Below are 27,154 nucleotides of genomic sequence, written 5' to 3' on the forward strand. Positions count from 1 at the left end.
TCCTTTAGCCAATAACAAGCAGGGATTTGAATTATAAATACCTTAGCTTCTTCATAGCTTAGCAGGGATACATTTCAACCATGTGCCCAGGGTCTACTGGAGTCTCATCCCGCCCCCAAGATGAGCTCCAGCTATCCACAGTGGTCACCAGTTTCATTACACCCTTCCTGGCTTCACCTTTTTCCCTGTATCTCTTTCCCACTTGTCTACTCTCCTGAGCTCACCACCTCCCCCCCCAACATAAACAACTAGATTCTAAGCCTTGTATCAGGGTCTGCCTTTGGAGCAGCACAATCTAAGACACTTTTCCGTCCTTATTCATTTCTGCAATGTAATTTCATGAAATACTCTGGGACACCTGTCTCTTGTTACTGATTCCACAGAAATGTGGTCTTCATCAAAAATCACAAGTGGAGAAAAACCTCACACAATTATGCCTATATTTCTTTTTAAAGTATAAAGATGTTGTCTCAGTAGGATAAATGCCTATAACAGAGTGATGATACTTAAAACCAATAGAATAACTTATGGTGGAAACCTATTTGAAGAGTTATAGTGGTAAATGGGAGAGTACCTGACTATCTTTTTTTTTTCTTTTCCTACTCTGCACGTATTTTCTCAATATATACTTTCCCTGAATTTTATTCTTCTGTGAAAAAATGTGCTTGCTGCTTATATTCAACAGATATAACCAACACATCAAAATGAATATTTACTTAGGATGTTCCATGCACTCAGCACTGACTTTTTAAAACCTATACCGTAGTCCCCACAGCTTGTCATTCTGTTGCAAAGATAAGCCTCCAACCTATGAAAATATTTAAGAGAAATATGAAAAAGTGTTGAAGCATGAAATAGTATGGTAATTAAAGACTTATGCAGAAACTTCTCTAAATGCCAAATGCTAAAAGTAGCAAGAGTTCAAATGGAAGAAAGGAAGACACAGGTTTAAAAAAGGACTAGGAAAGCCTTGGTTCCAGATTTCATATTACGGATAAATCCTTAAGCCAACGACCTACATTTAAGCCTCAGTTTCTTCTGTCTGTTCTTGAATGGTTTGGGACAAAGAGCATTAATATTCTCCTTGGTTATCTTGATCAACCCACCAATTAATATTTGTTGAGCATTCCTCAAATATACAACAAACAGGACAAAATTCTTACCCTCATTAAGATTGCATTTTAAAAGGCAAACGGGCACTGGGGTGGTTAAGTGTAAACTTCGGCTTAGGTCATGATCTCACGGTTTATGAGTTTAAGCCCTGTGTCAGGCTCTGGGCAGACAGCTCAGAGCCTGCTTCTGACTCTGTGTCTCCCTCTCTCTCTGCCCACCCCCTCTCACTTGTGTGCACACTCTCTCTCTCTCTCAAAAGTAAATAAACGTTAAAAAGAAAAAGAAATGCAGTTTTAAAAAATAAAATAAAGGGTAAATAGTAAATCAACCAGTAAACAAGTGTACTTATAAATTTCAACTAGGGTTGCCTTGGTGGCTCAGTCATCTAACTTTTGGTTTCAGCTCCAATCATGACCTCATGGTTTCGTGAGTCCAAGCCCCACGTAGGATTCTGTGATGACAGTGTGGAGTCTGCTTGGGATTTTCTCTCTCTCTGCTTCTCCCTCATTCACACTGTCTTTGTCTCTTTCAAAATAAATAAATAAATAACCCTAAAAAATATAATTTCAAGTAATATAAGTCTGACAAAACAAATGAAGCAGGCGTAGTAGGGTTAGAGAATAATGGAGAAATAATTATTTTAGACAGGGTGGCCAGGGCTGGCTTCTCTGAGGAGCTATCATTGAACAGAAGGAGCCAGTTCTGCAAATATTTCAGGCAGAGGAAATAGCCAATGCAAAGGCAACCCCCAGGGTAAGAATAAGCTTAGCATGTTAAAGAAAGCATAGACCACAATAAATAAAAAAAGGGTGTCACAGGGACCAGATACTATAAGACTTATAGGCTTGAAGTTTGGATTTCATTTTAGGGAAATGGAAAGCAATTGGAAACTTGAAAAGATCACTCTGGCTACCATGTGAAAAATAGATTATGGGCTAAAAGAAGAGAAGAAAAAAGATTAAATTAGGAGGCTATTCTCTTCCCTTGTTGAATGATGATTTAGAAGTGAGAGCTCTTATATCACAAAAAGGAATAAACACTCCTAGATGTTTTACTTAAATAATCTCATGAATGATGGTACCAAGTACCAAGTACTAAGGTAGGGTCAACTAGGGAAGAAGCAGCTTATAGATGCGGGAAGGAACCAAGAATTCATTTGGGGCATGTTGAGGCTGAAACTCTGCTCATACTTCCCAATGGAGTCATTAGATATACCAGACCAAAGTTCAAGGCTGGAGATGTAAATTGGAAGTCATCAGCAGTAAATGGCATGTCAACCTTGGATTTAGCAAGATTAGGGAGAGAATAAAACCAATCTGAGAACACAGTCCTAGAATATTCATTCATTTAGAACTTAAAAGGGAAAGAAGACTAGGGGAGAAGTATGGAAACAGTCAATCACTGAAACAGAAAGAAAGCCAGAATAATTCTTTTGATTCGTATGCAACAGTTTCTACTTGAACTCAAACGGAAACTCAGAGTCCCATTGTTTGTGGAAGTAGAAAGGATAATGATCTCTCCGGGAGTTCCAGTTATTAAAACTGATCACTAAATGGACTCTGGTTGTGTAAGCAAGCAGAAGGAATTCTGGTGACAGGCCCCCCGGGGACAGCTAACTGATGGAAGGAAAGCAAGACAACTACACACCATCTATGCCACCACCCTCCCCAGAATGAGTGCCTTCAAGTCTGGATGGAAGAGAAAAGTTGATTCAGATGGCAGAGGAGCTGGTCCCATGGCAGACCGTAAGACCTGCTGCCTCAGGTCCCCGTAAGCACACTACTGAGATGCTCTCACCTGTGCACAGAGTTGCATGTTAGGAATCTGTACCTTACACATAGACACAAGTGATCTCACCAAGGGAATCACAATGCTGTAATGACATTGCTTAATCACTCACCATTCTTGTGATAGCAGACTCCAACTAGAGCTCAGTTCCTCTCCTGGAAATTTTGTTCCCAACAGGAAACCCAGCCAAACCAGCTCCTTCACATGCATGAAGGCATCAAGTTCAGATATAACCAACCTGTGTTGAAGAAGGATCCAGTCCATTCTGCCTCTGTTTTAGGGAATACAGAAACTGGTGGTGGCAGACCCAGGGCTCTCCCATCCAGATCCTTAAAGAGATATTTTCTTGGGTTTTCACAGTCTGATTCAGGGCAGACGAGTATTCCTAACCCTTTCCTGTGAAGACAGAAAGCAATTCTCTCATTCCATGATAGGCAACACAAAGGAAACGTATATTGGTAGTGCTGCCATGAAAAATAAATTAGGATTTTATTATTAATAATGTTTTATACACAGATACAAAGTAAAACTCTAGAAAATGTTATTTCCCAGTCATATGGGCAAAAAGAAAGACATTCTTGTAACCAAATATTCTATATATCTGAATATATAATCTTTGCTTCGATTGCTAATTTTGTAAGAAACAAGATATAATAAAATGTTCCTAACTTTAATATCTACTGAATATAATGTAATCATTTCTTTATGAAACTTTGGGGCCTTGCAGTATTTTAAGGTTATTATTATAAATATCAATTCTATTTGTGTTATATACAAACAAGGTAAAAATAGATATGCTTATTCAACACCTATCTATTGAATACCTACTATTTACATGTTGGGGAATACAATGGTGATAAAGATAGACATATTCCTATACTTTGAGAATTAAGAGTCAGGAGAAGTATATAAACAAGTTATAGGCAATTATAGCCTGAATTATAGAGAATTTATTTGCTTTCTCCTGGTCTAATAATTTTAGGTACCATTGGTAATAACATTAAATATTTATTGTATGCCAAACATGTGTCAGGTATTAATAATATAAAGAATCAGACGCTAATATCATTTAGCTTTATAACTATTTCATCCCATAAGTAAGGCATGAACATAAGGAAAATTGGGCAAAGAAAAAATGGCAGAATAACACAAATTGAAAATCTCATAATGTTTAGGTACCATAAAAAATGGGTCACGGATGGACATTAAAACGACATTAATGTTGGACCAAACAGGTTAACTTTATAAGCAGGACAATTTTTCTTGAGTCTTTTCTTCCAGCTAAGGGAGTTTTGCCCAATATTGTGGGGGAAAGAAAGTAACCTATTCTCCCTGCTCCTAACTTTCCCATTCTCTTTTATGGCAAAAAGAATTCCTCATCTAGTTCTTATATCTCTGAATAAAACTCACAGATCATATGTTCAAGAACAGTAGTTACCCAAAGTCTGTGTGCCAAAATCTAAGCCACTTCGGTAAGGGATTCCTGGCAACAGACACAGTCTCCTTCTATCTCCTAGTCCCTGCCCAAGGGCTTCTGAGCCTCCTTCAGAAAACTAGTGACACCATACTCCATGGAAGATTCAAGAATTAGGGTAAATGTTTTTCCAGTGATTTTGAAAACATTCCAAAGACATACCTCTAATAAGGATAAACAATGAAACGATATCAATAAAACCTGCATTCTATCACTTCTGTTCCCTTTTAGCTAGAAAAAGTCACAAGGCTCAGCCCAAATGGAAAAGAGAAATAGCCCCTGTCTCTGTTATGAGACAGACTGAAAAATCTTGTATCAAAAGGGATGACCATAGCAGGGGTAAATAATTGGGGTCATTTGATCAATGTACCTTATCTTTCCAAAAGAACTTATTTCTGGGGCTCCTGGGTGGATCAGTTGGTTAAGCAACTGACTTCAGCTCAGGTCAAGATCTCACAGTCTGTGGGTTCGAGCCCCAAATTGGGCTCTGTGCTGACAGCTCGGAGTCTGGAGCCTGCTTCAGATTCTGTGTCTCCCTCTCTCTCTCTCAAAAATAAATAAACATTAAAAACTTTAACAAAAAAGAACCTATTTCTATTCACAATGATTATTTTATTCTTTTTCTAAACATAGTTAAGGATTTCAGGAATTGCCAAATACTGCACAAACATGCCTTATTAGAAATACTAAAACTGGTACCTGGTCCACAAAGGAGGAAAATAGAACTTGTTTTTATCTTTGACGTTTAACATTCTGGTCCTCTCTGCTGTTATTGGATGCACAATTCCAGTGTTCTCTACATTGAGCAGAATGCAGACATCTAGCTCATCACTATAGCAACTCTTCACAAAACTAGAAAAGGTGACATCTGAAAAAAAAAGTTAAGGTACCATAACATTGGATCATATAAACTACCTACCACAAAAACCGACTACACAACTAAATATTCTTATAACAACACACATCTAGGAGTAAGTTTAAGCCACTCAAGGTAGTTACAGGAGTTAATATAAATCCTGACTTAAAATATCTGTAGTTCTGGGGCACCTGGGTGGCTCAGTGGGTTAAGGGTCTGACTTTGGCTCAGGTCATGATCTCATGGTTTGTGAGTTGAGTTCTAAGCTGTCAGCTATGCTGACAGCTCAGAGCCTGGAGCCTGCTTCAGATTCTGTGTCTCCCTCTCTTGCTGCCCCTCCCCTTCTCATGCTCTGTCTCTGTGTCTCAAATATAAACATTAAAATAAACAAAAATATAAAATATCTATAGTTATTCAAGATACGGACACCGTATGCAAAAGCGAAGAGTATTCCAACACATTAAAGTCTCAGGAGCAATACTTTTCACCAAAGTTTTGATCACAGTCTAGTGGGGAGTGAGTATAAAGGAGATCTGATGGAAGAGTAACATCACAGGTTGCGGCCTAAGTGGTTCTAATCCAGGCTGCCCCACCAACTTTACTCAACTTCAGTGAGGTGCAATTTCTGTATCTATTTCATCCTTTGTGTAACAGAAAAAATAACACCTACCTAAAAGAATTGTCATGTACTCAAATTAAATAATCAAATTAAATAATTAAAGTTCTTCAACATGAATAAAGCAGTAATTTTTAGTTTATTTTTAATTTTTATTTTTAATTTTTTTTTTTTAATTTTGAGAGAGAGAGAGGGAGGGAAGGGCAGAGAGAGAAGGAGAGACAGAATCCCAAGCAGGCTCTGTGTTGTCAGCATAGACCCTGACTCAGGGCCATGAGACCATGACCTGAGCTTAAGCCAAGAATTAGGCCCTTATGGGACTGAGATATTCAGGCGCCCCAACCAGAGACGTTTTAAAGGAGCCCACGCACTGTCATTATCACTACTGTGGTTATCAATAGCCAGCAGGTTACCAATTGGACAGCAAGCCCTAGACTACATTTTACCCTCTTGTTGATATAATTTCAGAGTGCTATGAAAGATTCTAGGCACAGATATATGAAACTACATCGATTGTAAACCCAAACATCCTACCTTGAATTTTCATAATTCCTGAAACTGAATGGCCATTCCTCATTCTGTGCCAGGGCTCCTGAGGCCACTGATTTGGTTCTGAGGTGAATACAGGCCACAAAATACCAACTCGACCCCCTTGTGGATTGGAAGGAGCTCGATATGTTGATGTCACATTGGCAGCGCGAGGTTTGACTCTGTCCTGAATGCAGTCAAAAGAGGAGCTAGTGGCCACAATGACTGAATTCCTAAGTACAATCTGTAAATTTTCGATGTGACTCTGAGGAGCAGAAGATACATATACTGTTGCCAAAAGACCAATAGCATTATCTACCAGAGTGATGTTCTCTATCTCTACACTGTTCTCCACATGTAGCATGGCACCATAGTCAAAGTTCTTGAAAGCTAAGAAGCCAGAGATACCGGTACAGTTGTCTAGTCCATTTTCCTTATACAGATGAAGGCCATGGAGGCTTGAGTGAGCCACATTGTCAGACCAGAGACCTTCAGAAGAGGAACACTTGTAGCCTCGGATATGAAAGCCCAGTCTCTCTGATCCTGCCACAACGTTGCCATAGAGGTTGATGTCCTTTGCCTGGTTCGTTTTGATTCCTGCCACCCAAACGGTGGACCATGCTGACTGTGTCATCAGAACCACAAGGTTATTAGAGAGAGAAAAGTTCTGACCCTCCAAATCTATGCCATGGCCAACTGTGCCAAACACCAGATTGTCATTTAGAATGATCCCATGGCTGGCTGTGGCACGAATGCCCCCACCGCAGCTTTGGTGCAGAGCAGACGAAATTATCCAGGATCCTGCTGATGCATTAGTGAGTTCAATGGATGAATACAATGGTGAACCAAAGTTGTGAATTTCCACATTTGAAAGCTGAAGGATACCTGGAAACAAAATGCATATTATCAGGTACTTTCTCCTTCCCTACAGAAGGCAGAAGGTTGGCACATTCATGGGCATCAAGAGATGCCAATTTTTTTAATGTAATAGTTTATTCTCAACAGCAGCACTCTATTTCCCACCATGGGTCTCACTAACAAAATATGAATCATTAGAAATATCACATGAATGCATGGAAAGGTTTTATGTGCCAACTGAAGAGTGTAGCAATAGGATGGATGGATGGACAGGAAGGACAGATATGGAAGGGAGACAGGCTTTGGAGATGAGCCCAGCTGGTCGTATGATGCAGGGTATTTGCCTGTAGGAATAGTCAAAGACCTGGATGACAATGAAGGGAGTGTGGGTGCCAGGTTTCCTCTTGGTGAGCCCATGTGAAAAGGCTATCACCACCCCCACAAAGATATTGCATGAAGAAATATCATGGTCAATTATATAAAACATATTTTTAAATCATTTTAAAGACCCCATAAAATCTTTTCTGTGTTTTTACCCTAGCCACACTGTGGTTCCCGTCTCATTTTGACAATAATAAAATTCTCTACATCTTTTATGTCAGGAGAGGATAGTGAATTATTTAGTCATACTGGGAAATTTATTTGTACTAATTTAAGTAGATATTGTAAAAACACAGTATGAACTATAGTCACTTGGTTGATTTAAAAATACAATGAGCACTAATATGTCAACGTATATATTTTTGGTAAAATAGATTAAGAACATGATTATAGAAAAAAATGAGGTGAATTAATAACTGTAACACCTAACTCTCATAAAGCCCTCTCAATAGGTACCAGGCACTGTTTTAAGTCATATATCAATATTGTGTTTGTGTATATATGTGTGTGCATATATGTGTATGTATATATGAATATGCATGTAAATATATATATACATATATATTTAAACTCTTACCTTCACAAAAATTCTATGAGATAGGAACAATTATTATCTGCATTTCACAGGTAAGGAAACAGAGGCAGAGAAGGTTTAAGTAACACGCTAGACTTGGATGTAGGCAAATGCATTCAGTGGATATACTATTAACCCCCACGCAGGCACACTGAGGGGAGTGGGAGACATGGTAGAATAAAAGAAACAGCTATGCAATGGGACTTAGGCAACTGGGCTATACTTAATGTTCCAGTAATTGGTCATGTGCCCTTAGCTACCTACATTACAACTTTATTCATCACTTTGTTTCTTTTCTCCTTCTCTCTCTCCTTTTATTTCTGAAAGAGAGAGAGAGAGAGAGACAGTGTGAGCTGGGGAGGGGCAGAGAGAGAGGGAGACACAGAATCTGAAGCAGGTTCCAGGCTCTGAGCTGTCAGCACAGAGCCCGATGTGGGGCTCGAACCCACAAACTGAGAGATCATGACCTGAGCCGAAGTCAGGCGCTTAACTGACTGAGCCGCTCAGGTGCCTAATATATCAGTATTATTTTTAATTAGTGTTTTTTTTTAAGGTCTTATACTTACATGGTTATAATCCACAGTTTTAATGTGCACAAGATCTTTTTACTTGTATGCATATTAACCAATGGCTGAAAGCGAATCAGTAGTAAATACTTAAAATGTCATAAGCCTTTAAGTGCAGAATTAAGTAATGTTTTTTCCTATATTTCCTTTTGAAAATAATAATTCTAAGTACAAATTGCTGGATGTTATTGGTCAGAAAAAAGAATGATGGGGCACCTGGGTGGCTCAGTCAGTGAAGTGTCTGATTTTGACTCTGGTCACAGTCTCGCGGTTTGTGAGTTTGATTCCCGCATTGGTCTCTGTGCTGACAGCTCAGAGCCTCAAGTCTGCTTCAGATTGTGTTTCCCTCTCTCTGCCCCTCCATTGCTCTCATTCTGTCTCTTTCTCTCAAAAATAAATAAACATTAAAATTAAAAAAAAAAAAAGAATGATGGAGGCCTCCAATTCAAAAGGAAGAATTATAACTCTTGACCTCATTTTCTACCCTATAATTGTTCAACACCCCTAACTGGCATCCTTGACCTATACCTCCAGATTCCACCTCATCCAACCCTTGGAGTACATTATAGAAAAATGCTAAGGCTTCTTAATTTAGTGTGGGAAACTGGATTGGGTTCTAGAATAGAAAAGGGACATCACTAGAAAAACTGGTGGGATCTGAATAACATCTTCAATTCAGTTGATAGTAATGCACCAGTGTTCACTTTCTGGTTCTGACAAATGTACCAGAGATATGTAAGATATTAACAACAGGGGAGACTGGGCAAAAGCTACTGAGGAACTCTCTATACCACAGTTGTAACCTTTCTATAAATCAAAGATGATTACAAAATTAAAAGTTTATTTAACAAGGGCTTCAAAATTCAGGCTTGAATTTGAATGTTGCCTCTGCCACCTTCTAGCTGGATGACATTTTTTTTTTTTACTCTTCACTTTTCTCATTCCCATTTATGGAGCACTGAATACATACCAGTCTCTATACTAAGGAAGTAGGAATGAAAGACCCAATCTTGACCTCAAGTTGTTCTCATGCTTGTGAGTTTTACAAATAAGCAGCCAATTTTATTGCCAACTCTGTTTCCTCCTCTGTAAAAATGTCTCTCTCACAAAGATATTAAGAATAGAGGAGGGGAACCTGAGAGGCTCAGTCGGTTAAGCGTCTGACTTTGGCTCAGATCATAATCTCGCAACTCATAAATTCAAGCGCTATGTTGAGCTCTGTGCTGCAGCTCTGAGTCTGGAGGCTGCTTCAGATTCTCTGTCTCCCTCTCCCCCTTCCCAGTCGCTTTCTGACTCTTTCTCTCTAAAACATAAATAAACATTAAAAAAGCTTTTTTAAAGATTAATGAGATCAAATAGGCACGGAAACCAGCATTAATCTCGGATTATAACACCTCTCCTCCGTGGGGATGATTTAAGAAACCCTGGACCATGCCAGAGGTCCCGGACCACATGAGTCTTGCGGCTCATTCGGCTCTGGCTTGGTGAACTGTCAGAACTGGCCTTCTATCCTGTTCCTGCGACCATGTTCCAGCTCAGCCTGCAATTTCAGTGAAAGGAGGCCCTGCCTCATTGCTAGAAGACCAGGACTCAGGCTGTGTTTCAGGCTTCTAAAGCCAATGTTTTGGGCCAGAGAATCCTTCCTTGTGGGAGGCTGTGCTTGCATTTTGTAGGGTTGAAGGATACACCGGAGGATGTTTAACATCTACTTACTAGGTACCAGAAACGCCCTCAAGTCGACAAGCAAAATATCTCCAGATATTGCCAAATGTCTTTTGAGAGAGGGGGAGGAGAAACATCACTTCCATCAGAACTCATGGAGAAAGAACCTACAGAGAAAGCGAGCTTTCTTTGGTCCAGGAATCCTTAACTTTTGATTTAAGGTACAAACACTGCCCTTTACTTTATTGGTGGAAGAGATGTGCCAACAAACAATGCTTCTTTCATACTCAATATATTTGGGAAGTGGTTAGAGCCTTTATTCCAGGCCTTTTCAGAGCCTTTTTTTTTTTTTTAAATATTCACGTACTCAGTGACTTTCTAAGATGGAGCTACAGTGACTGTCTTTCCCAAATGTATTTGACCAAGAAACAATTATGGAGTAATATTTAAGGAACACAAGTTTAAGAATAAGGCCCTAGTGTAACAATTTTGCAGCATTCAAAAAGAGTTCAACCTGGAAAGAAATGAGAAAGATTGAACTGATCCTTAAAGCAGTCTAGAATATGGAAATCATTTTTATTTAAATTTACGCTATTAATTTATAGCATGAACTGAAGCCTGCCATCAGATATAGCACGCTACTGGGAAAGAGTAATAGAAATTCAGGAAAGAGATAAAATTCAAGTGGTCATTAAATCATCTATAATTTCAAAGCAGAGGAAATTTCACATCTGCTGAAGATGTTTTCTTTGAGGTAAAAATGTGCATATGTGCTGATTGCTAGTATATTATTTTAACATCACACTGATAATTAAGCACAGATTAGAACTGAAAATTCATAGCTCCTTAGAACACAAAGGAGCCGTCTAATTTGAACGTTTTGTTTTACAAATGAAAATTCTCACAGCTGGAATTTCTGAGTGTCCCAGATCAATAGGTTCCAATTGGTAATGCTTAGCAACTTAAAATTCCATTTACCTGAAAATGCCTCACTGCTGGACTTTCTGAAGGACCCCACAAGTAGTCTCGCCCTGCATGATGTATCAGGCTGGATTTGTATATTTCGGGTCAAAAGTCCAACCTCTGCAGCCAAACGAATGTATCGGCCATCCTCCACGACATGGACGCTTCCTGGGGCAATAGGATTTCGGCAAGAAGAAAACCTTTAAAAACCTATTTCGGAAATTGCCAGCTGGGGACCCAGAGAACCTGACAAATGAAAACACTCCTTTCCCCTCGGAAGTCCTACCAACATTAAGGTTGCTTTTCCTCGGGCATTCTCCACAAATGTCAGCTGAGAAATGAAAAGCTCCTTCACACGTCTCTCTTTGGGATCAGAGTGAGAGTGTTCGAGCAAGAATTCATTTCTCCTTAATAACAGTGGGTACTGGGACAAGGAAGTCAGGGCACACCTGTCCAATTAGTGGGGTCCCCAACCTCTTTCCTTAAATTCATACGCATGTGACTTGAGTGTTCGTTCGTACATTGTCCGTGGACCTCTTTTATGAGAGTGAAGATTTCCAGACCGACTGAGGCAGTGACAGAGCTAAAGCGGTCACGTATAGGAGTAAAGGAACAAACAGCAGGAGCAGCATCCTCTCATGATGGGTCGTAAGCTCAGCACTGCCTGAAGGAGCCTCCTCCGGGACAGGAATGGAGCCCTTTCTGGTTTGTTCCACTGTCCTCCATTTACAATGCACCTTGCATCCTACTGGCAAGGACTGCAGAAGATTTCTCCCTTCTCTTCCACTTAAAAAAATCATCTTTGGAACTATAATTTAGCAATAGCTTTAGACACAATCCTGTTGAAAACATGTATTTTCCTCCCCCATATCAGAGACAAAAAGATATTCCTTAACCCCTCTGTTTCAATGCTTTATTACTTAGTAGAGTTCTTAAATTAAATGTATTTATTAGACTGAGCAAGGAAATTCATGGTTATTTATCATTTATGTGCAAAATGTTTTAACTGTACATAGTGTATAAAAATTTTCACCCTTTCTTTGAAAAATAAAAGAAAGGTGTTTGGCTGTTTACCTTTCTTTTTGTTAATAGTAATAGTAGTCAGTATAAAGTGTCTGGAAGGCTACATTCCTGAGCATGGAAAAAGAAGTCATCGTTTACAATAACTACTGTATTCTAAGCGATGGTGTGATTCAGTGTGCCAAGAAATGAACTGGAAATTCAGCTCCCACGAGGTTTATTCTAAGCCATGAAAATACCCAGTGACCTTGAACAAGATGCTTAACTTTTCTGCTTACTTCTAGACTTGCCATTATAAATAATAAAACAAATCCTTTGCATCTAAGTGTTCTTTTTTTAATGTTTATTTTTGAGAGAGAGAGAGAGAGAGAGATACAGAGTGCAAGTGGGAGGGGGTCAGAGAGAGGGAGACACAGAACCCGAAGAAGGCTCTGAGCTGTCAGCACAGAGCCTGACATGGGGCTCGAACCCATGAACTACGAGATCATGACCTGAGCCGAAGTCAGACGCCCGACCGATTGAGCCACCCAGGTGCCCCACATTTAAGTGTTCTTTAAAAGTTAGGCAATTAAATTAATGAAGGAATAGAGGTAAAGCCTCCTAGGACGTGTCTAGGGAGCAGCAAGGTATTCTCCATCCCCTCTGAATGGCTACTAGACAAAAGACCCACAGTCAGGTTGCTGACCACATTCTTCCCGCCTCATCCACTTTCCTGAACCAACAAACCAAAGGCTTACCAATATGCCGGTATTTGAGCTGTTCATGGATCCTAATATGGTGAGCCTTGACTTCTTTCACTGTGAGGACCTCTGCTTCATGAGGCTCATAAGAAGAGGAGCTAAGGACGATTTTGTCATGGGGTCGCCAATCCACTGTGTCCTCTACTATAATTCTGCAACGGCATAAAAATGGTATCAAGTATACTAAGAGTGCAACACAGATGACCTACTAACTCCAAAGAGAAAGGAAATCCACTACAACCACCAATTCCCATCAGGGAGATTGGGTTCGAAATAACAAGACAGAGAAAAAGGGATTCTGTGAAAAGTTTAATGGTCATGAAATCAACGGTCTAGCTTATGGGTACATGTTACAAGAATAGCAAAGGTATGCTACAGCCATGAAGTACAAGACAAACCAACAGGAAAGAGCAAGTTCCAGTTTAATGTATGCCAACTATACATGGTTTCTTAGAACAGACATCTTCCTCCCTGATTGGGAAACAGTTTGAATAATAAAGGTTGTTTCCAAAAAAATCTTTTCTCAAACTTTCTGAAGAACTATTATGACATTTTTGAACAATTTATCGTCATGCATTAAGTCTCATATCTTCATGGTCAGATACAGTGTCTATCCTAAAGGTGCCACTTATTAGCTATGTGACCTTAAGAAGTCACTTAACTTTTCTGAGTTTCATATCTTCATGTGAAAAATGACAATACTGAAAGCTTCCCTCTGACATCCCAGTGTTATTGTAGGGACTAAAGGTATGTGTTTCTTGGGTGTGCTTTGTTCTAAATGCTGTGCTCTCACCACAATATGAAACAATAATGGTTCTGCTCATTTTTGGGTTTTTTTAGCTCCCCATGTAATAAAATTTTCAGTTAGTCTTTCTCTGCCGCCTAGCTTTTCCTGGTGTATATGTCTGCTTTATTCTTCATTCACAGTCACTACCATCTTCAATGGCATACGTTTATTTTATTTTATTTTTTTTAAATGTTTTATTTATTTCTAGGAGAGAGAGAGAGAGAGAGACAGCGCGAGTAGGGGAGGGCCAGAGAGAGAGGGAGTCACAGACTGAAACAGGCTCCAGGCTCTGAGCTGGCAGTCAGCACAGAGCCTGACCCGGGGCTCAAACCCACGAACCGCGAGATCATGACCTAAGTGAAAGTCGGACGCTTAACCGACTAAGCCACCCAGGTGCCCCGGCATACGTTTATTTTAATAACCTGCCTCTTTTGTTAACATCCACATTTTAGCCCCTTTGACAATAGAGTCTCCTCTACCTTTCAATGTTCATCCAGGCAACAGGCCCGTGAAACATTTACTGATTGAACAACTGGTATGCACCAGACACTATAATAGATGACAGAGGTGTAATGGTAAATAAAACATGTCATTTGTATTTCTAAAAATGACAACTTAGGTTTTGACTAGTAGACACCTTAAAAGAGTTTACTGCAAGGGAGGAAAAAAATATACATATTTCTATATAATATGAACACCAAAAAAAAAAAGACACGAATAAATTACAGGGGATCATTTGTGGGCCAAAGATAAGAGTCTGCTATGAACCAAACATTGTAACTAACTTACATCTGTGTACCTGAGGTTAGAGAGTCAGGGAGAGAGTCACAGAGAAAAAAAAATATTACTGTCCATTGTTGCTGTTTTAATAAAGGAATTTAATCTTCTCTTTGTTCCTGATTTGTGGTGATATCTTAGTTACAGAATATCAAAACAACTGCTGATTTTTAAAGACAAAGTGACTAAAGTCCAAGACATAAGAGGTGCTTGGGTGGCTCAGTCAAAGTAACTAAAGTCCAAGACATAAGAGGTGCTTGGGTGGCTCAGTTGGTTAAATGTCTGACTTCAGATCAGGTCAGGATCTCACTACTCATGAGTTCGAGCCCCACATTGGGTTCTGTGCTGACAGCTCAGAGCTTGGAGCCTGCTTCAGATTCTGTGTGTGTGTCTCTCTCTGCCCTTCCCCTGCTCTCTCTGTCTCTCTCAAAAATAAATAAATATTAATTTTTTTAATTAAAAAAATAAAGTTTTTTATTAAAGAGATAAAATTTAAAAAAACCCTCAAGACTAGTTTGAATTAGGACAAGGAAGACTCCTGATTAAGTCCAGGTTCTTTCCACTAAATAACACTGCCTTGCCTGACTTATAAGCCTTCTCTGGCTAAATGGTAATAAAAAACAATACCCCCACATCTCAGAAGGATATCAAGAAAATCTATGGAATTATGAAAAGTCTGTGACGTACACAATGGAATACTATGCAGTCATTTAAAAGGTACATTGTTGCCCAGCATGAATTATAAGAAATTTTGTTCATGATGTAGAGAGTAAAAAAAAAATCAGAATATAAAACAATATGCCCAGGTTGTTTTTTAAATAAAAATAACACATACACAGAATACAGGAAAGATGCACTATAAAATGTTAGCCTACCTAGAGACAGTGGGTTTATTAGTGATTTTTCACTTAAATCTAAATTTTCTAAATTAACAGGTAAGAAAAAAATATGTTTTTAAAAAGAAAACAAGGCTATGGATATAAAGTCACAAGAAAGCCAATTAGCAGTACAATTGAAACTGATCCTTTCCTTCATAGTCCGTATTACCTGGATAATCTTTTTATTATTATCTATACTGCTGAATAAAGTTCAGACAATAGGTACTATAATGTTCTGAAAACTTTCTTGTGAAAAAGAGTTGACACTCATTTCTTGTGGACATGGGGATTTTTAGGGCACTGAAAGTGAAATCTATGCTGACCTCAGGCCCACTGGCCATAGTGTAGCCATAGCAACAGGACACAGCACAGCGATACCATGAGATCTTTTTCCCAGAGACCCATGAGGAAAGAGGAGGGCTCACACCACTCCTAGGGACTTCCAGAGAACTCCACCAAGGCCTTAAAGAGAGCCCCCAACCCTGGAGTTGGGTGGGGTGCCAGGACCCCTCTGCCTTTCTCTCAAGATGCCTGCCTGAAAGGCCCACCTTGTTGGGCCAGGATCTGCATGGACAACTGTCCTAGCTAGTCTGCTCCTGCTGGGACAGTCTCCATCCTTCACCGTGACATCCCTTGCTACAGCTCTCACACTTTCCATGTTGTGAGTAGCTGCGTGCGATGTTGGTAGGAGATAGAGCCCACACTGCTTGCCTTTCCCAGACTTTTTTTTTTTTTAAAGAAAGCAGTGCCTGTTTTTTAATGTACAAAAAAGACCGAGAAGAGCCAAAAGTAAATGCAATGTCATCACGTTTATTTACACCACTATCTAGTTCTTCATATTAACTTTAAGTAGGTAGAAATTGAGGGATTGAGAAAGAGATAAAAACCAAAAAATTCTTTTCTACCATGTCTATTCTACATTGTGTCTACACTGTGTGCTCACAGAGATGGCTTCTTTTACTTCACCATGCAGGAATTCCATTGTATATAGGAGTGAACCTCTCTGAAGAGGGAGACTAGAACTGATGGGTCCATATCCTGGTACACTATCCTACAATTCCAACAGTGATGCAGCTACCAGCTCATAATTTTTAGGGATCTACAATTAAGGCAATGTATGATATGGTAAGGATGAATACATGTCATCATACATTTGTCAAAATCCACAAAATGTACAACTCAATGACTCCTAACGTAAACTGAGTAAAACCTCATTCCTTCACTTCCTTAAATGAGGCTTCTGCTCCAGCCAGACGAATTTGCTAACTCTCCCAGGAAATAGCTATGTACTTCTCACCTGTCACTTAAAATATTATTGTCCTTACTCTGCCCTTCAGCCCACTCATTCTTAAAAATTAGCTGAAGTTCCTTTGCCTTCAAAAAAGTCTTCCCAGGGGAATCTTTTCACTGAACACCCAATCCCTGCTTCTGTTCCACCTCAATCTTGACATAATAGATACCGCTGCCTTGCAATTGGTTTTGTATTCTTGCCTTCTGTGGCTATTAAGTTTTGATACTGTAAGGCAATATTCAATGAAAATATGACTACCTAGTTATATAAACCCTATAGCACATAACAATGTTCTCAACAAAAAAAATACCTACTGAATTTAATAGCCCAAATTTTATATTAAACATATAAATGAACTTAAGCTGATTTTTTCCATCAAGACTTCTGAAACTTTGTAGGTTCATGAAAAGTAATCTCTCCTCTATACTCCGGAAGCCTTGGGAATCCATATCTCGTAAAAATCATACACATATGGCAAAGGGGTAATGCCCCATCTACTTCTGTGTCCACATAGCAACAGTGGTAACTTCAAAGGAAATGGTAATCCCCATTATCAATAACTTAGATGGTTCTGTTCATCCGGGTATCACTTTCCTTAAATTCCAACATCCACACTTCCTACTCACAGTCTTCTACTATTCGATTACCTTCAACCAGCCCAGCTGTCTGATTAATACTAATAAGAGTCCTATAGCTACAGGGGAGAAGATAGACCTTTCTGTTCTGAGCAAAATACACCTAAAACAATAAATAAACAAAAAAATTAAAAGAGCTGCTTGCAACATGACTGGACCTCAATGAAAACCATATGAAAAGACAGAGGAAATTATGAATAATCACTGCAGAAGTCTCTCAAAAGAAAATCTTTAAAAATATATAAACAAGATGTCAGTAGAGTTTACTTTATTTGGGCACTAACATTTTATCTAGTTTTGAGAACATATCATACTTTTGGTCAAGAGAACATAATTACCAAAAAAGGGGGGAAAAGGTGTATGCTTTCAAATCTGATTGAAAAAGTTTTTACAACCATGCAGAAGGCATTCATATATAAACACCTACAACTTAAATGGATTTGTTAACTAAACATTGGGGAAGTCTTAATGATGACGGCTGCATTTGACCACAGGCTCAGAGCCTCCCCGATGCCAAGATGTTTTCTTCCCAGGAACAGGGATGGCCATAGACTTCTGACCTCTACTGACCCTGAAGGCTTGCTTTTACACTTCTGTTTAAAATTTTTTTTCATTGTTTTCAGTGCCACTGAAATGTACTGTGGATCCTCAGCCTGCATTGGACTGTGTGAGGAACTGAAGAAATGGAATTCTGCAGCAATGTGGACACTGATGATGATGGGAAAAACTATCACAGATGTCAACTAAGTGTCTACCTGGCCTCCTTTCTCCTCTAATCCACGAAACCCACCCATCTTTTCTCAGATCTGCTCTCCTTAGCCGCCAACCTAATTAAATGTCCTAGTGAGCACTACTGATTATAGTCCCACAAACCCTTTGCTGAAGGGTGAACAGGGATCCAATCTGCCTTTGCTTGGGAAAGTTCATCCCTTGGACTTCATTGTATCGGCTATAGTGAGGTAGAGTTGACAGACAAAATAAATGTAAGATATTTAATGTGCATGATGTAATGATTCGATATATGTATACACTGTGAAAAGATAACTCTCATCAAGTTAATGAGCACATCCAACACCTAACATACTTTTCTGTGCGAGAATATGTAAGTTCTACTCTCTTAGCAAATTTCAATTATACAATACAGTGCTATAAACTACAGTCACCTGGCCTTTTGAACAGAAACTACGAGGAGAGAAAAATTCACTCTCCAGTGGTAAACCTAGGTAAAGCCTGACAGGTCTGGGTTCACTTGTACCCTACAGAATGTAGAAACCTTTCCTTCCACAGATGCAAATGAGGTTGAAATAGAGAAATTAGAGAGGTTAGGGGAGGACCTGGGACAATCTTCCAAATGGATTAGAAAGGCTACTTTTACTTATTTTTACCATTACAATAACTAGCATGTCCTGATACTCATTATGTGCCAGAAACTGGGCTAAGCACTTTACAGACATCAATTTATTTATTCCTTATAATTACTCTATTAGCCAGGCATTTTATTCTTGTATCATAGAATAAGAACTGAGGGTCAGAAAGAAACATTTACTAAAAAATGACATGCTTTAACTTACCACACAATTAGAATTATTACAGTCTGCCCTCCCCCAAAGTTCAAGCTTGTTTTCACTGTAGTATACTATTTCCATCCTACATTCCTAACTCATGTGACTTTTTCCAGCATGGAGACAATAGCCAATTGGATCCTACTGGACCAGAAAGAATCATTTTTTTAATGATTATTTATTTTTGAGAGAGAAAGAGAGAGAGACACAGGGTGTGAGCAGGGAAAAGGCAAAGAGAGAGGGAAACACAGAATCTGAAGCAGGCTCTGATCTGTGAGCACAGAGCCTGACACAGGGCTTGAACCCATGAACTGTGAGATGATGAGTTGAGCCAAAGTCAGAAGCTCAACCAACCAAGCCACCCAGGTCCCCCAGAATCATTATCTTTTGAAGGCTACATATATTATCCTGAACTCCTGCCAATAAACGAATAAGGCTACCAACTCTGTATTCTAATATTTTTTGAACTAAATTGTTATAGAATAATAATGAAGTTTGAGTAATAAGCAAAATACAGTGGTTTTTACAAATAAATGTAAGATTCTCATTTATTAGATGATATGCTGCTGAATCAAGAGGTTCAATAAATTCTGATTTCCAGAAAAGACACATCCATTCAAGGTAGCAGGCATTTATTAGAAGTTTTCTTTATGTTCTGCTGTGTACTAGATGCTAAGTAATATAGAGAATCAATAAAAAATAATATTTTTCTGTTCATGTAGAAGCCACTTGGAGGAATATGAGATAGACACCTTAAGTAGCTTAGTATCAGTCACCAGGAAGCATATTTTTATTAAAATGATAAATGAGACCACATTCCATAGCTCAGATGGTGAGAAAGTCAGTGAGTGCTAGAAGGGAGATCAAAGGTCTTCTGGAAACTATGTGTATACACTGTGAAAAGATAACTCTCAGATAACCCTCAGATAACCCTTAAGGATAAGCAGGAAGTTTGAACGTGAGAGGAGATGCAAGAGCACTGTGGACCCCCTTATTTTACTTATCAAGTATTTAGAGAGTCAGGCTAAAACAGTTGTTCTTGAGAGCCATGTATGAAGTGGGAATGTATCAGAAAGGAGAACAGGGAGTACCCAAACGAAGTACATCCAAAGAAAACCATCGCAGATTTGATGTAGGAGACAGTAAAAAAGATAAAGTCGATGGTGATGTCAGAAAAGAAGGTCAAGGTCCTGGGGAAAGGTTGAGGTGGCAAATGATTTATTGTTTGTTCAGAGTTATTTCCTTATAAATAACAGGGTAAGTTGACGCATCACTCAAGAAACATAGAGAACAGAACAAAGGGACTGGGTAACGCTCTACCTTCTTTTAAAAGCAAACGAAAAAAAATTAAAAATAAATAAAATAAAAAGCAAATGAAATGGGGTCCCTGGGTGGCTCACTCAGTTGAGCGTATTGGACTTAGGCTCAGGTCATGGTCTCAGAGTTCATGGGTTTGAGCCAACCTCCCACACCCCTGCCTCTGACAGCTCAAAGCCTAGAGCCTGCTTTGGATTCTGTGTCTCCCTTTCTCTCTGCCCATCCTCTACCTATGCTCTGTCTCTCTCTCAAAAATAAATAAACATTTTTTAAAAAAATTTAAAAAGCAAATAAGAAAAGGATTAAGAAAAATATGAGAAAGTTTGAAGAAGTTTCTCTATAAACCTACTTTTTCCCCAGTTTTCTCTTCCCAGTAAACCAGAGCCATCCTCACTCAATTGCTCAGGTCAAAACTTTTATGGTAGTCTTGGGACTTTTCTTTTTCTTCTACCTAATTCATCAGCAAATCATGTCTCCTCTGTCTTTAATGCGTATTTCACCACCCCGTCCTCTTCCTTCATGACCACCAGAAATTAAGCCACCAGATTGTCACTTGAAAGACTGCAATATTACTGTAGTGTCCTGACAGTTAGTCTCTGCTTCCACCCTTGATTCCGTAGCAATCAGTTCTCCACACAGCATGAACCAGATGAAAACCTAAACTGGACCCCGTCCCTGTCCTGTTCAAACTCCCACCATGACCAGGATAAAATCTAAAACCTTTATCATAGGATTATGTAACCATTTAATTTCAAAGAACACATGGTTACCCTTCAATGACTCACTGTACAACATCTACCTAATAATACTTCTAATGAGTAAAAAAATAAGTTCTTTAAATCTAAGGATAAATCTAATTATAACTTCTACTGACTGAATCCCAAAAACCCAACATGCTGTTCATCAGTCTCTGCCAAAGTCAACTGAAGCAAGCAGCCATAAAAAGTAACTTAAAGATCAATTTGTAGAATAACATATAACAAAAGAAAATAACATTGTTTCAAATATCTTACTAAGCCCAATGTCACTGGTGGTGTAAGAAAGCAGTCTAAGTTTATAAAGTTAACATGAAATTTGTCTTCTAGAGATTTCACTTCAGCATTCTTCATAAAATAAATCAATTATACACAAATAAATTCAGATATGCAGTTCTGTTGCCAAAAGTCCATAAAGACGTCTGAGTAAAATCTGTCCCCAAACAATATATTAGAAAGACTTATTAAGCTGATGTTTTAAAATATTTGTTAAAGTTTATTAATTTATTTTGTGAGAGAGACAGAGACAGAGAGAGAGCACATGCAGGAGAGGAGTAGTGAGGTAGGGAGAGAGAGAGAATCCCAAAAATGATCTGCACTGTTGGTGCAGAGCCCAATATGGGGCTCAAATTCACGAAACCTGAGATCATGACCTGAGCCAAAACCAAAAGTCAGACAGACACTTAATCAACTGAGCCACCAGGTGCCACATAAACTGACTTTTAACATAAGAAGACCATAGATCAATGTTTAAAGAAATGGTTTGCATAAGGTCTGTGAACTTTAGTTAATACTATCCTAACATCAACTTGCTGGATTTTATAATGTTTAGGTTATGAAATACATCAACAGAATGCTGAGCAAAGGGTACATGAGAACACTGTACTATTTTTGCAACTTCTTGTGATGCTTCAATTATTTTTAAAAGGCTAAAAAAAGAAGTCTCTCCATAAAATGAATGCACTATGATAATTATGTATTATTCATATAAACTCATTAAAAACATCATGACTCATACTAAAAAATTTGGCTTTTAATATTTCTATGATAGAGAACACTAGAATACAAGCAATGGAATCAGACAAACCATCTTAAAAAAAATAAAAGTCCCAAGAACTCCTAGCTTTATAAGCTTGGAAATTTTACTTAACTTGTCTGTCCTCAGTTTTTGTATCTGTAAATGCAGATAACAATACCTGACATAGCACTGAGAGGTTTAAATGAGATAGCATACTTAAAATGTTTGGTAGATAACTGACACAGAGTAAACCCACATTAGAAGAACTCGAAAAATGGTAGCTAGTTACCATAAATAGTTTTCATTTATAAAATTGAATTTCTTTCAAAATAACCTATAGATGACTCTGAATTACGTTTCTAACACAATCTTTAAAGAAAAATTCACTCATATGGTTCTTGCCAAATTCCAGCTTGCTAACCTTATAATTTAAGTTTCCTATTTATCTCGGCTTGAAATGCCTACTTCACAGATCCTTTTGGGTATCAGGCACGTCAAAGTCAACATGACCAAATCTGAACTCATAAATGTTTTCCCCAAAATTTAATCCCCTTTTCATAAATGGCACCACCATCCTTCTCTGCAGTCCAGAAACCAAGAGAGCCTCTCACCCCGTACATCTTATAAATTTTTATCTGCCATCTCTGTATCTGCCCACTTCTCTCCATTGGTACATCAGTTCCTGACTACAGGTTATAGTCTCTCTTGCTCGGACCTCCTAAGTGGTATCCCTAGATCCATTTTTGATGCCTCCTGTTGTCTGCACTGTACCTAGAATGATGTTTTGTGTTTTTAGATATATAAATGTGATCATAAGCACTAATTCCTATCCATACTATCCTCTTAGAAACTTATGAGTTGTACAATGCTCTTGGAGGGTAAAAACTAAAAATTATTATTGCCAGTAACTATGTCCTGACCCCTAACTACTCTTTGGAACTATATTGTGTTTGGCCCTTACTCTCCATGTCAGCCAACCTGACCTGCCTCCAAGTCCCTTGTGTTGTCCATTCTTTCTTCCATGACAGAATCACTTCTTGGGGCTCTGCTTCTCAGTCATCTATCTGTACTGACTCTACTTTATTTCTTTAAAGAGAGCAAGAGGGGAAAGAGGCAGAGGGAAAAAGAGAAAATCCCAAGCAGGCTCCATGCTCAGTGTGGAGCCTGACATGGGGCTTGATCCCATGGCATCAAGACCTGAGCCAAAATCAAGAGTAAGCCACTCAACCAGCTGAGCCACCCAGATGTCCCTTCGTCTACCAACTTTTAAAGATTTAGACTGGTCCCAGACTCATTTACAGGCTCCAGAGTTGTCTTCTGTCGGTCTTCTTGATCAGTGACACCAGCTGCTTCCTGGATGACTCCCATCATTTTCTACAAGAGCCCTAAATTACATAGCTAATTGTCTTCTTGACATCTCCAGTTGATGTCTCCCACTTAGCATGTCCCTGCCATCTTCCACCTTGGCAAATCTGTTCCTCTTCTGCTCTTCCCATTTCAGTGGCTGTTTTCACCATCCACCAGGTTGCTTAGTCAAAAATTCTGAAACACTTCCCTCCCCTCAACAATCAGTTCATTGGCCTATCCAGATAGTGCTCTCTCTTCTTTCCATCTCCATAGCCTCCTCCATAGTCCTAGCTACCATGATATTTGGCCTCAACTGGCCTTCTAACTCATAGCTCAGTTTCTGCTCTTTTCCCCACCATTCATCATCTTTAGAGCATCCAGAGTGGTTCTCAGCACATAAGTCAGATTCATTCTATCATTTGCCCTCTATAAACTCCTCAGTGATTTTCCCTCTGACCTCTCACACCTAAACAAGATATCCTGTGACTTGGCATCTACCATGTCATATCACTCTCCCCTCTCTTCATTCTGGTACGGCTGTAGTGATCTTCTCTGTATCCCCTATTCCCCAAAGGCCATCTCAGAGACAATGCTGGATGTCCCTTCTTCATTGAGCACTCTAGCCCATTCTCATCAAACAGCAGGATGCCTCCTACTATTCAGATCTCAGCTCAAAATTTTCTTCTCCAGACAGGTCTCCCCTTTCCATTTAGTCTTAAAGGGTATCCCGTACACTTCGCAATTATTATTTTTTTTTATTGTACCACTCTGTTGTTTTCCTTACTAAAACTTTATAATATGCAACTATGTTGTTTATATTTGTGTATTAGCTTCTTTATTGTCTCTCTATAATGATATAAACTCCCAGAGGATAGTCATCTCTCCATATTTGCCTCTACATATCCAGTACTTAAGCCACATCTGGCACATAGTAAGTACCCATCAGACATTTGTTGAATGACTGAATGCTGTTTGCTTTCATTGGAGTACTCTTCCCACACACACCCCACCCCACTTTGCTTAATCAAAGCCCAGTCATTTTTTAGTTTCCATCTCTGAAATCACTCAGCAGGGAAGCCTTCTCCAATCTCCATTACTGCCTCAAGATCCCATATTCATGCTTTCAGAATCCTTTAAAGCCCTCCTTCATAGCATTTATCACATATGTATTTTTATATTTGCTTTATATTTATTTCATTAATGTCTGGGTGCAGAGACATACCAATTTTTACTTGTATTGTATCTCCAGGCCATAACTCAATGTTTGACATAGGATAAAATTAACAAAAATTGTGCTGAATAAAAACAATAATGTTCAAAGATAACAACTACTCTATGAAGAAACTCTGTACATGGAAAAAGCACACCAGAGCAGTACCTGTCATTTCTCTCAAGGGGATCCTTCCTATGCTGTATGTCCTTCCAGACATTTCTTTATCCACATAGATGCATACATAAATGCTATTTTAGTTTATTTGCAAACATAGTCTAATATATAATGTTAGCCTGAATGCCCACATCTCCTCCCCTTTGTAGACATGGAATTTGATCTTCCCCTTTGGTAGTGAAATATCTTTAAACAGTGTTTAATTTTGTTTTAATTAACATTTATTTCAACCCTACTAGGGAAGAACATTTTTCCATATGCTTCTTAGTCAAATATATGTCTTCTTTTGTGGCTTGTGTATTCAAACTCTTTAATGATTACTCTTCTAGTATGTTCATACTGCTCTTTTATGCCTAAGTATTCTTTACATAAAAAAAATATTAGCCCTCCATCTGTACTATTATAAATTGCAAATATTTTCTGGTTTATCATCTGCCTTTACATTTTGTAATTGGCATATAAAAATACTGGTTTGTTTATATTGTCAAATCTATGACTTCTTATTGTTACCATTGTTGCATTTCTTATAAGAAAGGTCTCCTTTAGTTTAATATTACATAATGTTTACTTAAATCTTCTTCAAATAATTTTATGGACTTTTTATATTTAATTTTTTAATCCATCTATAATTTTTTTAAGTGAAGCATAATTTGAGAATTTAATTTTATAATTTTCCAAAGTGTTTACCAATTACTCCAGCACAAGTCAGCAACTAAATTGAAATGCTAATTCATTCAAATTCTAAGTAGTAACACATATCTGAGCCTCTTCTCTTACTAGGCATTCTCCTGTTTTGGTGCCAACAGCAAAAAGGTAATTATTCACATTAAAGGTATATATTTTTTCTAAAAATAACTGGTAATGTTGGCTATCTTTAAGTGTTTATTATTCCAAAAGACTTAGAATTATTGAATCAGATATCAAATGCACATATTTGGCTTGTGATTAAAATTGCATTAGATTTGGGTCACTTGGGTGGCTCAGTTAGTTAAGGGTTTGACTCTTGATTTCAGTTCAGGTCATGATCTCGTGGTCCATGAGTTTGAGCCCTGCGTTGGGCTCTGCTCTAAAAATGTGGAGTTTGCTTGAGATTCTCTTTCTCCCTCTCTCTGCCCCTTGGCAGCTCCTGCTGTCTCACTTTCTCTCTTAAAAATAAATAAACTTTAAAAAAATTTGCATTAGATTTTAAAATACTGAGTCTTTCCATTAATATTATGTACCACCATTTATTTTAATCTTCTTTTATGCTTACTAGTGCTTCATAGCTTTGTTTCCATCGTTCCTATAATTTTTATTGTTTGTTTCTAGATAATTTAAATTGAAATTTAAAATGGGATTTCAGGGGCGCCTGGGTGGCTTAGTCGGTTAAGCGTCCGACTTTCTCTTAGGTCATGATCTCGCGGTTCGTGGGTTTGAGCCCCGCGTCGGGCTCCGTGCTGACTGCCAGCTCAGAGCCTGGAGCCAATTTCAGAGTCTGTATCTCCCTCTCTCTCTGACCCTTCCCTGCTCACGCTGTCTCTCTCTCTCTCTCTCCCTCTCCTAGAAATAAATTTAAAAATAAATAAATAAATAAAATGGGATTTCACATTAAAATGTTCAAAAGCTATTGATTTGTGCATTACTGAATGCAACTGGTAGTTTTTCATATTCTCCAGTGGTCTAGGACAAATATATATAATCTACAAATCTGATGATCTACAGACTGATGATTTGGATTTCTTTTAATAGTAACAACTAGTGCATTTTTTTCCTGATTCTGTTAATAGTAACAACTAGTGCATTTTTTTCCTTGATTCCATACATTGGCTAAAACTTTTATAATAATATTAAATGACTGTTATAATACACAGTAATTTTTAATGTTAGTGATTCCATAAAATAAAAGTTGCTTGAGACAGATTTTTAATTATGTGCTTTACATCAGTATTTAAAGCAGTGATTTTCAACTAATGGCTAAACCACTCTATTAAAAGACATTGATTTAAAGGAATATCCTTGTAGTCTTAATTTACTGTTTATTCCAAGAATGCAAGCTGAATTTTATTAAATGTGTTTCAGTTTTGTACCAAATTGATCATGTTCTTAATCTTTATATATTTCACTTCAATAAATTATACCAAGGAATTATTTCATTTTAAACCATTCTTCTTTACTTGAATAAATCACACTCAATCATGATTTTTTTCTTACCTTATAAAACTATTGGATTTCATTCGTTGCTGTTTCACTCAGGATTCTGTCATTTTATTTATACTTCAGTG

The 27,154-nt window shown here is 38.3% G+C and overlaps 1 protein-coding gene across 1 annotated transcript in view; it reads right to left on the bottom strand.

Moving 5' to 3' along the window:
- Positions 1-27,154, bottom strand: part of PKHD1 (PKHD1 ciliary IPT domain containing fibrocystin/polyductin) — a 487,578-nt gene that overhangs the window by 119,223 nt on the left and 341,201 nt on the right. Inside the window, exons 55-59 of the mRNA XM_077752866.1 lie at positions 13,137-13,291; positions 11,395-11,547; positions 6,382-7,260; positions 5,075-5,243; positions 3,140-3,297 (exon numbers count right to left, since the gene is read on the bottom strand). Of these exons, the coding sequence (XP_077608992.1) occupies positions 3,140-3,297; positions 5,075-5,243; positions 6,382-7,260; positions 11,395-11,547; positions 13,137-13,291 (1,514 nt within the window). The remainder of the gene's footprint in view (positions 1-3,139; positions 3,298-5,074; positions 5,244-6,381; positions 7,261-11,394; positions 11,548-13,136; positions 13,292-27,154) is intronic.

This window comes from Crocuta crocuta, unplaced genomic scaffold (genome assembly GCF_008692635.1).
Source record: "Crocuta crocuta isolate KB4526 unplaced genomic scaffold, BGI_CrCroc_1.0 scaffold291, whole genome shotgun sequence".
Taxonomy (NCBI): Eukaryota; Metazoa; Chordata; class Mammalia; order Carnivora; family Hyaenidae; genus Crocuta; species Crocuta crocuta.